Source organism: Folsomia candida, unplaced genomic scaffold (assembly GCF_002217175.1).
Source record: "Folsomia candida strain VU population unplaced genomic scaffold, ASM221717v1 Fcan01_Sc008, whole genome shotgun sequence".
NCBI lineage: Eukaryota > Metazoa > Arthropoda > Collembola > Entomobryomorpha > Isotomidae > Folsomia > Folsomia candida.
The window spans coordinates 2,247,361-2,261,541 of NW_019091200.1; the positions used below are offsets into that span (position 1 = coordinate 2,247,361).

The following is a 14,181-nucleotide window of genomic DNA, read 5'->3' on the forward strand; positions in this document are numbered from 1 at the left end:
CCATCGGGTCTTTCATCAGTTCCTGGTAGTCCACGCGCGGCTTGAGATAAGCATTTGTCCTCATCGTGAAGAGTGGGTCTGGGCTGTCCTGGTGTTCGATGTGCACGATGGATCCCGTAAACTCCTGGTTGTTGATCCGAAATCGAGCTCCAATGGGCAGGATGAAGACCTCCTTGGGACACTCTTGCGATAAGTTGTCAATTGTAATGTTGCATCCAAAGCAGTACACATGTAGGGACCCGTGATGTGGCTTGACTTGTATGAAGTCTTCTGCATCTTTCTCTCCTCTCCCTTGACAGTGTTTCACAGAGAAATAGGAATTTTCACTCTTGTTCTTGAATCCCTTCAGGCAGTCTTGCGAGGAGGAAAGAACCAGGTCGTACATGCGGGATGTCTTCAAATTCAGGGCGACTGGACATCCTTCCTTCTTGGAGAGAATAGCATTCTCTGGTCCGTTGTAGGTGATTCTGCATGTCTGGTTCCAGGTTTGTAGCATCAAGTCAAATGCGTCAGCTTCAACCAATTGCAGCGCCTTGTTGACCTTTGGCATGTCCATTTGAATGTACAGGTCTTTCATGTCTTCCCCGAAATAGCATCTCTTTCCTGTTGCGAGTGAAAGTGGACACTCATCTTCTCCGCATGGAAGAGTTATGTTGAAATAGTCCATCATCCCGTTTAGGATTTTCTTATTATTCCAGGCCCGGGTTGCTTCTTTAATAACCTGTTTCCCCATCATCAGCTTCGTAGTTATGTAGGAAATGGTAAAGTAAGTGTTGGGGCCCTTCTCTGTTATTTCGTTCAAATTCTTGTCTAGGACTTCGTGGTCCTTAACCAAAATGTTGAAATCAGTTCGCAATTTTTGCAAGGCAATTTCAGTGAAATTCATCTGCTCCTCCAATTGATTAATGGATTTTTCTTGGAGACTTGAAATTTCTTCCAGATCTGAAATTCTTGCTGCATTGTTTGCTGCCAGCACCACTCCCCCAATGCCAAGTCCAGTCACCACCACAGCGCCAAGAGCAATCAGGGCCACCAGGATGAATCTCTTCGGTCTGTGCTTGCTCATACTGAAGTTATGGAAAGAAGGACACATCTGCTTCATTTCATGGATGAAATAAGTCTCGTACATCTCGTTGCATATTTTCTTTGCAGTCTCCAGTTGTCCTTTCGGTACGATTTCTTCAGTGAGCAGGGTGCATGGGCTGATTAATTTTATCCTTAGGTAGACCGTCTCATATCCAGAAATTACAGGAACAGGGCTTCCTCTCCAGAGAATGGGTTGGGAGTTTTGGACATTCACTCCCTGTGTTACTCCCAAGAGACACATCATCATTGCCCAGGTCCAGAAGAGACTGCCCCCACCTCCCCTTGGTTTTCGGTTGACGGGTTTCAGGCCAATCTTCTCCACCATGTCAGCATGTTTGGACTTTCCCAATGGTTTGGTGAGAATATCCGCCTTCTGGTCTTGTGTGGGAGTGTAGACCACTTCAACTTTCTTTTCTTCCGCCAATTGCCTCGTGTAGTGGTATTTAACATCCACATGCTTTGTTCTTTTATGAAATTCGGGATTGTCCACAAGCCGAATTGCGCTGGTATTGTCCACCATTATTGTTGTTGGCTCCTCTTGTTCTCTTCCAATTTCCTCTGCAAATTTTCGCAACCAGGCGACTTCCTTCGCTCCGGCGCACAGAGCGGTGTATTCCGCCTCTGTGGAGGAAAGGGTGACCACATCTTGCTTTTGGGAACACCAAGTGATAAGCGAGTCGTTCACGAACGTTGCAAACCCAGTGGTGGACTTCCTGTCATTCTTGTCCCCGGCAAAGTCAGAGTCGGTGTAGGCACTGATTACGAACTCAGAATTGCATTCGTATTGAATCCCCAGAGTGCCGGTCCTTCTCAGGTACAGGAGGACATCTTGAGCTGCATCCCAGTGGGTCTTGTCATAGCATGTGTTAAATTGCGATAGCTTCGTCACAGCATACGCGATGTCTGGTCGGGTTACACGGGCCAGGAAGAGAAGTGAGCCGATCAGTTCCTGATATGGGTATGCAGTGTCACAATTTTCAGCTTTCACCAAATCCAAATTCTGCTTCATTGGGACGGACGCAGTCCTGCGCTCGGTTATGTCGTACTTTTCCAGTAGAGCCTCAGTGTACTGGTGTTGGGCTAGTGTCATCGTCCCACCCTCAATGGTGATTTCAATTCCGACGAACACCTCCAAATCTTTTCGTGTGATCTCGAACGCCTTTTTCATGGCGTCCACAACAAACGCAATTGCTAGCTCGCTCTTTGATGTCACAATTCCATCGTCCACGTACAGAACGACGATAACTATGAATCCAAAAATGACACCGATGAACACGCAAGGGTCGCTGTGTGTAGGAAACAACCCAATGCTTTTCAGGAAATCTGAGAAGGTCCTATTCCAGCATCGTGAGCTTTGCTTCAATCCATACAGGCTCTTGAGAAGTAGACACACCAGATCATCCCCGTCTATTTCGAATCCCTCTGGCTGCGACATGAAAATCTCTTCATCAAGGACGCCATTTAAGTACGCTGTCTTCACGTCGAATTGTTTGTATTTCCACCCATCTGCTGCTGTGAAAGCCAGAATGAAACGGATGGATTCAAAACGAGCCACCGTTGAGAAAGTTTCCTGGTAGTCAACCCCAAACTGCTGTCGGTATCCGCGCACGACGAGACGAGCCTTGAATCGTTCAATCTCGCCATTCATATTTTTCTTGATACTGAAGACCCACTTTGGTTCCAGAACTTTGGCGTGACGAGGTCTCGGTACGTATTTCCAAGTACGATTCCCCTCCAGGCTGCGCATCTCCGTTTTCATCGCTTCCATCCATTTTTCTCCCTCAGGCTGAGAAATAGCATCTTCATAATTCCTTGGAATTGTAGGAGATGAAGCCACGAACGATTGGTACTTTTTAGGAGGTTTGATCATGTCCTTTGACCTCAGTTTCCTGGAGGGGATCTCAATCTTCTTCTTGTCTGGGTCGTACTCATAGTTCCCCTCTGGAGTTTCGACCAGAATTGTCGTCTCCCCCTCATCATCTGCATCCATGAAAACCTCTTCCTCATCTGGTTTTGTGGTATGAGATGAAGTGGACTGGGATGATGCATCATGAATCTTCTCTTGCTGCTCCTCCTGCTGTTGCTGCTGCTCATTTTCATGTTTCGCATCATCCTCCTCTACCTCGTAACTGGTTCGGACTCCTCCGTCCTCAAGGAAGGATACATTCCTGGCTGGAACAACTTTCCTTTTCTCCGGAATGTAGACTTTAAATTTGCGTCCGAAGGTCCCATACCCCACTAGCTTGCCTATTCTTGCCTTCGGATCCGACGGGTCTCTGTCCTCCTCCGGAATTTGGGCGTAAGCTGTGCATCCAAATGTACGGACATGGCTCAGGTCTGGAGGCCACCCAAAAACTTGCTCAAAGGGTGTGCAGTTGGGTGAGTTCCGGTTTGGGAGACGGTTGAGTATGTACACGGCGAACCCCACGGCTTCCTCCCACATGCCCGGAGACTGTCCTGCCTTTATGATCATCGTTTTGCTTGCTTCCTTCACGGTCCTCATGTCCCGTTCAATTAGCCCATTGGTCTCGGGACAGCGAGGTGCGGATGTTTGATGCAGGATTCCTTGGTCACGGAAATAATCTTGCAATTCTCTGCACATAAATTCTCCCCCATTGTCGGATTTGAAAATCTTAATGTTCTTGCTGGTCTGGTTTTTGAACATTTTCAAAAAGTTGATGATGTTGGCAGCAGCATCACTCTTCTTTTTCAAGAAACATACCTGCCGGAAACCGGTCTTCTCATCCTTGAGGAGAAGAAAGTAATTTGACCCCTGTAGAGACGTGGTGGAGTCCTTGCCCGACAGATCGGCGTGGATAACATCCCCCGGCTGCAGGTTCTTATTCTTCTCCCTCTCTGGAAAAGGCTGTCGTGTCTCTTTCCCCAGATGACAATCCGAGCAGTGAAAGTCCGACGCAAGATCTTCCATCTTGATCCCCTCAACTGCCCCAACTTTCACTGCATTTTTGATGTAGCCCATATTGACATGGGCCAATCGCTCATGCCACAATTTCGTCTTGTTGATGGTGGCTGAGTATGCAGAGTTTTTCGGGACGCGGAAACCCATTACATAATTTCCATTTAGCCACCAAGCTTGAGGTCCTTGTTGCCCCTTGAAATAGTAAGTGGTCTTCCCGTTTTCTTTCACGATTTTGAACCCCTTCTGGTCCATGATCCCCTCGCTAAAGAGGTTCACGGCACCAGGAATATAGTGGGCGTTGTGGATAGATATGGGATACCACTCCCCCTGCACCCAAGCTTCCACTTGTACGGTCCCCTTCCCCAGTGCCCGGATGGAGGAGTTGTCCGTGATGCTGACAGGAATGGGATTCTTGAACTCTTTGTAGTCCGTCAGCCAATCCTTTCTTCCAGTGATATGGAACGAGGCCCCGCTGTCACTAATCCATCGGGTGCTCCCCTCTTCCATCTCATGCCCCCCCAGGAACGCTTGGCAATCCCCAGGACCCTCATTCTGCTTTTTGTTGTTTTTACGGTTCTGCTTGCGGTTGGAGTTGTTGTTATTGTTGTTGTTGTTGCACTTAGCCTCATCACCCTCTTCCCTTTTGGGTTTACGGCATTCCCTCGCCCAATGTCCCTCTATACCGCAGTTCCGGCACGCCCCTTCTCGTTTCTTCTTCTGGGGTTGCTGCTGTTGTTGCTGCTGGTTGGATTTTCCTTTTTGGAATTTTTTGTTACCATTTTGGGCGTTGAAGGCGATGTTGAACTGCTGCTGCTCCTCCCCGCCTTCACCGTTGGCCTTAAATGACAGTTCCTCATTTTTGATTCTTGCAATGAGATTTGCCATGGTCTGACTTGCGGCGTCAACGCTGCCCCAGGCCCTTTTAAACGCGTGAAACTTCGACTCGGGAAGAGACGATACAGCCTTGATGACCAATGCTTGTGCAGTCACCGGATTCCCCATCTCTTTAAGAGCTCTCGCCAGCTCCTCCAGTTCACCGCAGGCTTCCACCGCAGACCGATCTTCAGAAATCTTAAAATTGTAGAACCTGGTGAGCGTCCGCTGCACGTTCAGAATGCTTGCATCGGAATTTACTTCCGCAATCTTTTCCCAGGTAGTTTTTGCTGAGTCGCATGCATAGATATGCGCCATCTGACCTTGCTCAAGTAGCTGAACAATGAGCGAGCGAGCTCCCACGTCGTTCTCGTCCCACTTGTCCACGTCTGTTTGGTTGCTCCCATCGGTCTTGAGGGTTGGCTTCTTCTTCGTACCATCTATGTACCCCCAAACGCCCCCAGCCTGCAACGCCAAGGTGACCTGTAGCTTCCAAGGCTGGTAGTTATCCCCGTTCAACTTGGGAATATGAGACGTCTCAACTTTCTTCATGATGATGACTCTCTTCCACGCTACCACTCGAATCTTGATTACGTATCTAGTTACACACCACTGCTGCAACTTCACACTGTGTAAACTACTGTGTACTGTGTAAACTGTGTAAGTATGGAGCTGTGTAATTTGACGATTATTATTTCACTACTCGAAGTAAGAATAAACGCGACGTTTTCGCGAAACTTGACGACTTTATCCTTAAACGCGAGTCTGGACAAACCAGTTTTGACGACAACGAGAAGGAGTCTCAGAAGAGTCTCAACTTTCCCGAAAAGTGAGAAGGATTAGCTAAAAGCTTTTACCTGGCTAATGCCCTCTGTTAGAGCATACCCAACCTCTCACTCTGTCTCAAAACGTAAAACTTGAGATAACTCGAAAATCTCAACTTGCCTCTTGTGCGATCGAAAACCACGATTAAGATACCATGTGGTAAATAATGAACAACGATACAACACGACGGTTGCCAATCGACTGATCATTTATTGTCAACATGCAACATGATTATATAGACATCATGAGTAATAGAATATGTATTAATAAATGTATGAAACTGTTCCTCACGACACTTTCCAAAGTGTCTGACCTAAATAGAAAGGAAGTGCTAAATCCTTCTCCCAAGAATGGGAATGCTAAGAATGAGCTGACACTGTACAAAGGTCCAATAAAGTCGGTGCCATAAACATCCGTTATGAAAGGCTACTTGAAATAGCTAACCTAAATACCTAATATTAGATCATTTTATCCAACAGTTACTATGTACTTTTCAGTTATCTTGGAGATTTTATAAGATTTTTTTACAATCATCGTCAAATCATCTCGTTCTAAAAAAATTGGGGTAGAAAGACCCAATAAGAAACGAGAAGAAAGTAGTACATACTTTTCAGTATTTATTTTAGTCCTGGATTTCGCAAGATTTTTTTCCAATGTGAAATCATCTCGTTGTAAAAAAACAATTGTTTTGCCGCAGGAAAAACGGCAATGCCGTTTCTTTATGGCATTTACCACACAGGTTTTGTTTTTTTTCAGGAAAAACAACCTGTTATAAATAAATCTGACCATTAATAAATTGCTATGGATCATAGACCAGATTGAATTACAAGATTTCTTCTAATGTGAAATCATCTCGTTGTAAAAGAAAAACCAAGTGCGGTTTCCTTGGAAACACAACTTGTTATAAATAAATCTAGAGGTTAATACACTACGACGGATCATAGACCAGCAGATTGAATTACACGATTTGATCCATACGTCTTGATTACTTACATGCACTAAAAATAAATAACAACTTCTTATCCAACGTTAAATGGACCGAATACATATGATTCATACCTTCCCATAAAACTAAAGGGGTAGGAAAATTCCTATCATAAATCGATTTCAAATTGATCAATTCCCCAAAGTGCTTTTAGATCCGGATTTTTACTTGACCCTCCATAAATCACAGCTACACGCGCTTCACTCTAACCTTCCCACGAAAATATTACCCTTAAAAATATCATAAAAAAATGAAATGGCTTTCCTATGTTTGTTTAGATAACAATGCGCCACGTGACGGATGAACAGAAGCAGAAGGGACAAAAATATTAAATTCCTCGCCACATCAATTGACTCCGAGATACCGCATCACTTCCTCCCAGGCGATATATTTCGCCGCGCAAAATGAAGAATAAATACAAAAGTGGGTGAAAAGCCAAGCCAAGAGAGATAACTTTCACTCCAAAAAGGAAAAAAAAGATTGCCTGGCACCACTTTCTCCCATTGTGCTTTCACTCTCTGACCCTTCGCCCACGGCTTAGTTGACTCTTCATACATCCCACTTACTTATTTGGCGTCCTCCTACAAGAACAACACGAATACTTATCGAGAAAAAGAGCAGCCAGCCAAACGTCAATCAATCACTGACTCGCGAGTAAAGTGAAAGCTTTGACACACTTAAAGACAAAGACCTTTCACTTGTCATCCTAAGAATAAAAAGATGTCAAACGAGATAATAGTCTCAACTCGGCACTAGTACCGACACCATTTTACGTAACACTTTATCCTCCTGTGCCCTGTTTTAAATTCGCCTTCAAAAAGTTCCGAGGCCGATCCTGCTACAATCCAAACCACTCAAAAGACTTAGACGGAGAGAGGATTATTAAAAATTCTCGACTTGTCGTCGCATCCCCCGCTTGGGTGTTTTATCTGTTGACCTTATAAAAGAGAAGTGAAGGTGTGCAGAAAATACTGATTTGTGAGTAAATCAAGGTCGGATTTTAGCCTGATACCAAATAAAAACTTGAAGGGAGTGAAAGTTGTCAAGTTTTTAAAGAATCGATTTCTTCATTTTTTGATCTGTTGACCTTAGAAAAAAGTGGAGGTGTGGAGAAAATACTGATTTTTATAAGTAAGTAAATAGCAGATGGATTTTTGTGTGAAAAAATCAGAGTGAAAGTTGTCAAGTTTTTTGAGGATTCGATCCATTCTTCGTCAGCGTTTTCATCCCAGAGAAAATTGAGACTTTATTAAAGACACTTTAAACCAGAGAAAGTAGTGTTCTTTGAGTGAAAGCAATTAAAGCAAGATTTCGACACCGCTGTCGACACAAATCCTACCCTGAAACAGAAAGATCATTATCTATTGTGTGATTATAAATAATTAGTGCTTTTCTCTTCCTTCAACATCATTATATTTCATCATTGATTTATCTATCACTGCTTTATTACTACGCAGTGAAAGTGAGTGAAAGTTGGTGTTTGTACTGATATTGTTTTATGTGTAGTACGAAATTCTAATCAAACCAAAGTAGACAGCACGATGTATACGACTAGGAGCAACATTCTTCGTATCGTACTCGTCATCAGTGTTTGTTGCGTTATCACGGCTCGGTCAGAAATGGGAGAGACACACGGTTTTAATGAGGAGTTTTCCTACCTGAGAAGCAACAGGGAGAATAATAAGGACTCAATATTGATTCTGGGCGGATTGGGTGAGTCAAATAAATTGGAGACAATTTCATAATTTTTTTTATTAAGAAATTTTATGATTTGTAAACCAGTGTTTCGGGTGAAAGTAACTGCTTATATTTTTTTTTACATATTTTTTGCACTTTATTTAAGTTGCAATTCTTGCGATTCTTGCTTTTCAGTGCAAAAAATTTAGCAAACCCGCAAGAAACGAAACACTGGTTTGAACGTTTATGTAATGTTTAATTTTTACGCAACTCTTTCCACTTTTTTCCAGACTCTGGCATGCCCCCGGAGGAATTTGTAATGCCGAACGTTACCTCAGACCTGCTTTCTCTCTGGGATAATTCGACCGGAAATGGCTCCTCGGACGGGGCAGGGCCTTCCTCCGACGAATACGTCCCTTACAGCTTGCGACCAGAGACGTACATTATCCCCGTTCTTTTCGCCATCATCTTCATCATCGGCATGGCAGGAAATGGAACGCTGATCATAATTTTCTTGAAACATCGCACCATGCGAAACGTCCCCAACATGTGAGTCTCAACTTTCTCCAACTTTATTTTATCTATTTTCATATTGGATGAAATTTGGTGGGCAATTTCGCATGGTGAAAGTACGTTTTAAGAGTGTGTAAGTTTGCCTGCACATGTTTTGTTATCTTTGTGCTCAATGTTTGTGTCCAATCATTTGGTGGACAATTTCGCTTGGTGAAAGTGATGATGACGCACATTTTAAATGTGTGTGAGTCGCTATTGCGTATTTATCGTGCTCAATGTTTGTTTGTGTCCAATCATTTTCTTAATTGCACTACAGTTACTACGTACTTCCTTATTAACTAGCGGAACGAAGTGAAGCGTAGTTGTTGCAATCGATTTGTCCGTCCGTGTGTCTGTCAGCTCAGATACCTTCCGAAGGAATCAACTTTTTTTGAGCTCTGCGTTCGGATATCGACATCAAATTTTAAAAGTACGACGGAGTTCGTTAACTGATCTTGTAAGTCAAAAGGTCACGTCACGACGCCACGGTGAAGAGTAAAAGGTCAAATGTGTCGAATCTTTCGACGACGAACATCGACCTGGTGACTTTGTAAACGAGGTTAAAGATCATAAAATGTCGAAAAATAAAAAAATGCCAAGTTTTCTTAGCCAATGATACACCTCTTAATGCGCTTCATTTCCGGGAGTTTGTTACATCTGTTCCTCGAGTTTATTATTATAATGAAGCTGTCTCTCTTTGACAGTGTGTTTTGTTGTCCTCCGTAATAATTCATGTCTTGACGTGTATGTATGCATGCATGAATGTCTTCCCTTTAATAAATATGCAGCGCCAGTTTTGTTCACTAATTAGCTCCCTGCTTGTCCCTGTATAACCGTGACTAGTGTACTTAGCAGAACGTGTCCATTAATTAGGGCAATTTGGACCTCTCTTGGCGATAGGTATATCGTATCCTTGGCCGTCGGAGATCTCCTCGTCATCCTGTTCTGCGTCCCGTTCACGTCCACCGTGTACACCGTGGAATCCTGGCCGTATGGCGAGTTGGTCTGCAAATTCTCCGAATTCATCAAGGACGTTTCCATCGGGGTTTCCGTCTTCACATTGACAGCGCTCTCGGCCGATCGCTACTTTGCGATTGTGGACCCCATGAGGAAACTGCAGGGGAGGAGGGCCACCAGGATCACGTGCATTTCGATCGTTGGTAAATATTTAAGAAGTGTTTTCTCACAAAAAAAACATCTGCAATAAATTTATGCAAGAAGTTTCGTGCAGTAGTGCTGGAAATGAAAGAAATAAGCATCACCTAGCGGAAAATCCATAAATTAAGTGTGTTGCGATGAGCGAGCCGCTAGATGGCGCCAATTTCCTGCATTTCTTGCACCTTGAATTTCTTGCAGTGCAACAAATGTGAAAAATGTGCAAGAAATCAGACTATTCAATTTCTTGCACTGGTGAAAGAAATGCAAGGGATTATCGCCACCTATCGGATAATCTGTATAATTAAGTGTATTACAGAGGGTGAGCTGCTAGGTGGCATACATTTCTTGCATTTCTTGCACCTCGCATTTCTTGCAGTACAGTGAAACAGATTTGAGCAATAAATCAAACACTGTATTTGAGTGAAAGCGTCGGATTAAATTTCCAGGATTATTTGACGAATGTTTAATTTCCCAGGAATTTGGATCATCTCGATCGTCTTTGCGGTCCCATCCATGCTGAACTCGTTCATTTGGAGGATTGAGGATAAATCTAACAATCACACTTACGAGGTCTGCTACCCTTTCCCATCCGAGCTGGGTCCCACTTACCCCAAGGTAACGAATTTACAAGTAATCATGCAAAACGGTACATCCACTAAATTTCATCTTCATCAACAACCAGGGAGATAATAAAGTTGAAATTGCACCACACATCCACAAACAAATGGACAGGAAGGAAGCAATAAATTCTTAAATTAGCGAGAAGGCCATGTTTACTTTCGACGAGCTCGGTTTGCTCTCGACTTGTTTTTGAAGTCCAAGTTTAGAGTTTAGTTATTACAACATTCCACCAGCTAACCACACGACACGCCACGCCACAGCGGAGTGGTTGTTCTTCCAGATAGACCACAAGTCTGTAGTGAAAGCTGGGAAGATGCTGGTACATATGTATGTAACACGAATGTGGGCATATTTAGGATTAGTTGTGCTCTTCAACTTTGACTTTCTCCGAATAATGAAGTTATCACAAAAGCTGCGCACATGCAGTGTTTCGTTTCTTGCGGGTTTTCTACATTTCTTGCAGTACAAAGCAAAAAACGCAAGAAATGGGTGCAAGAAACTGGGAGAAAGTGCAAGAACTATGAAGTATAGCGCGGGGAGTAGTTTAGTTGCGCCTTGCATTTCTTGCAGGTCAAAATACCTGCTAAAAAACACTTTCTTGCAGTTATTTCTTACAAGCGGGTTCTAGCACCCGAAACCCTGTTCACAAGCCAACAATTACCTGGAGGCGTTGTTTACATTTTGACAACCTAAATAGAACAGATTTTATCAACAATGTGCGTTTCACATGACAAAAGAGACAAAATTCAACTTAATAACTTTAATAAGTTTTAGCTTTAAAAAGCGATTGAGATGATGATAAAGAGCTCTATTTATTTATGTAAATTGTGACACGTGGATTTGCTCCCAGGTCGTCGTGATGTTTAAATTCCTCGTCTACTATGCCATTCCGCTCGCATTTATTGCCACCTTCTACGTAATCATGGCTCATCATCTCCTCCTCTCCACGAGAAACATGCCAGGTGAAGCGCAAGGTCAAGCGAAGCAGATCCAGGCCAGAAAAAAGGTAAGCAATTTTTTATACGAAATACTAAAATGTCCTAAAATCGTAAAATATTATAGGTAAATAACTCGATGCAAAATATCATAATGTCGCAAATTTGTTTTAAGTATTGCAAAAAAAATTCATATCAGTATTTGCACAAGGTCCTAGTCCCCATCATATTTACATATTTAGCTACATAGCCGTTCGTGTGGGCCACCTGGTTCTTAAATAGATTTCATGACAAAAACCAAAGTTGTGTAACGAGGTCATGCAAAAATTCGCTTTGTGACCAAATGTTGAGAAAGATCAAGAGAAAGAAATAATCTTAAATATTTGCTTTGTAACTTAACTTTTTGCACACTTTCTTCCTCCTCGCAAATACGTAAGTAATAAGTCACGAGAAAAAGTAGTTGGACTGCTTTCTTTGTACAAATAGTGGTCGTATCACCCAGGCAAGAAAAATAATACTGCGGTGACGGCGACTATTCATACCCTCTCACAAGGGAGGTTTCTCAGGGGATACTCTCCGATTTTGAGCAAATTCGTGTCAAATCTATCACAAATTTAATTCAGATAAAATTTGCAAAGGACACGATCTCCAATGGGCTCGTTTAGCGGAGATATTTGCATCCAAAGAGGAAAACACGCGCCCTAAAGTCGGCAAATTTTACTCTTTTCAAATTTATTGTGCACTTTCTCCTCTTCGGATGCAAACATCTCCGCTAAACGTGACCATTGAGAGATCGTGTCTTTTGCAAATTGCATATCAACCAAATTTGTGCCAGATCGAGATTAATTTGATCAAAATCTGAGAGCATACCCTGAAACACCTCCATTGTCAGTTATCCCCCCGTGTCGTCATATCAAACTCTCCACACGGCACTACTTTGCAACTAAACTGTCACTTTATCTGGTGTGTTTGTGCCGACAACTTTATTCTTTTTTGACAAGTGAGGACATTTTACGGGAAGACTTGAAACATCAATTAATCATGGCGTGAGATCACTTTACCATTCTGTTAGGAATACTCGTATGTGACTGACACCAATTTTTCTCTCGTTCTGTTTTCACTCGCAAAAATAAAGCTCTCGGGACTCCCTCTTTTTTGGTACGAATGTCATGTGGGCAATAAAACACATAAATGTCTTTTTCCGCTTTTTTATTTCTTTGGGGGAAGAAAATCTTTGAATTTTTTGAGCTACACACACACATCTCACGGGATAAGCAAGCAGTATGTATTAATAATGACCACGTTATCAGTCAGGCAGAAAATCAGACGCGGTTTAAAATGAGCTCAAGTTGAGAATCTCATAAAGGGTACTTCTTACATAATGGGACTTCTTACGTACAAATTTGTGTGCTATTATTAACCGACTTTCACCCTTAGAGAAAAAAAGCCTTTGATGTGTAACACGCTTGAAATAATGAATGTTTACACATACAAAGCATCAAAGTGGCAAAGTTAAAGTTGTGGCAGGTTCCTTCCTTCGTCTGGAGTTGAGGGTGCTTAAAGGTCAAAGGTCACAAAGGTTAATAAGTACATACACCCATTTACATAATTGCCATACTAATTACGTCACGATGGATGAGGTCATAGCTTTATTCACGAAGAAAGTTGCCCTTTACATAATTTAGAAAGCTCATTTCATTCCCTGGAATCACTTTCTCCTTGCTTTTGCCCACCTACGCAAATAATTGTGTTGCGTATATTTTTTTAATTTTTCCCGAGAGACGTGTTATGCTAATCCTAATCGTCTATGGTTTATATTTGATAATTAGACCCATAAGAAATGCATACAAAAGAGTCTAATTTTAATGCACAAATCATAACTGTTTTTTTTGCTTGTTTTTTTTCGCAGGTAGCCAAAATGGTGATGGCATTTGTGGTAATTTTTGCCATGTGCTTCTTCCCGTCGCACGTATTCCTCATCTGGTTCTACTACAATCCTTCCTCTATGGAAGACTTTAACGATTTCTGGCACGTCGTCCGAATGGTCGGCTTCTGTCTCTCATTCATCAACTCGTGTCTCAACCCTATCACGCTCTACATCGTGTCCGGCACCTTCAGAAAGGTGAGCATAAAAAATAAAGCTCCCAAATTATTACATATTTGCTCACAAAATTAAAAATTCTTTATTTTACGATTTTACGTACAGCATTTCAACCGACACCTCTTCTGCTGCTGTTGTCCGCAAGATGTGCGCGGTCGTGGGGCACGCGGTGGCTATAACTATAGCCAGACACATACGGAACACATTTGTCATGACAGAATTTCACGGAATGGGACACAAATATCGAGAGCATCCACGGTCGTGGTGGCTGGTGGGACGCCGGGTCGGAGGTGAGCAGGAATTTATCGCCAAAATTTATGAGTGCATAATGAATAAATATTTATGTTCATTCAAAAATTTGGAAAAAAATATTTTAAAATAAATAGTTATTCACTTCATATTAATAAAGAATGACTGAATATTTTATTATTATTCATTTTTTTACCCT

The 14,181-nt window shown here is 42.5% G+C and overlaps 1 protein-coding gene across 2 annotated transcripts in view; it reads left to right on the forward strand.

Annotated features, from left to right (window-relative positions):
- LOC110853179 (neuropeptide CCHamide-1 receptor) overlaps window positions 1–14,181 on the forward strand; it is a 40,272-nt gene that overhangs the window by 22,495 nt on the left and 3,596 nt on the right. The window contains exons 2-8 of one of the 2 annotated variants that reach the window (XM_035854463.1): window positions 6,968–8,402; window positions 8,657–8,915; window positions 9,792–10,078; window positions 10,552–10,691; window positions 11,548–11,703; window positions 13,542–13,754; window positions 13,839–14,023. In XM_035854463.1, coding sequence (XP_035710356.1) covers window positions 8,231–8,402; window positions 8,657–8,915; window positions 9,792–10,078; window positions 10,552–10,691; window positions 11,548–11,703; window positions 13,542–13,754; window positions 13,839–14,023 — 1,412 coding nt within the window. In that variant the 5' untranslated portion in view covers window positions 6,968–8,230. The remainder of the gene's footprint in view (window positions 1–6,967; window positions 8,403–8,656; window positions 8,916–9,791; window positions 10,079–10,551; window positions 10,692–11,547; window positions 11,704–13,541; window positions 13,755–13,838; window positions 14,024–14,181) is intronic. The other variant, XM_022101425.2, reaches the window with a different exon arrangement.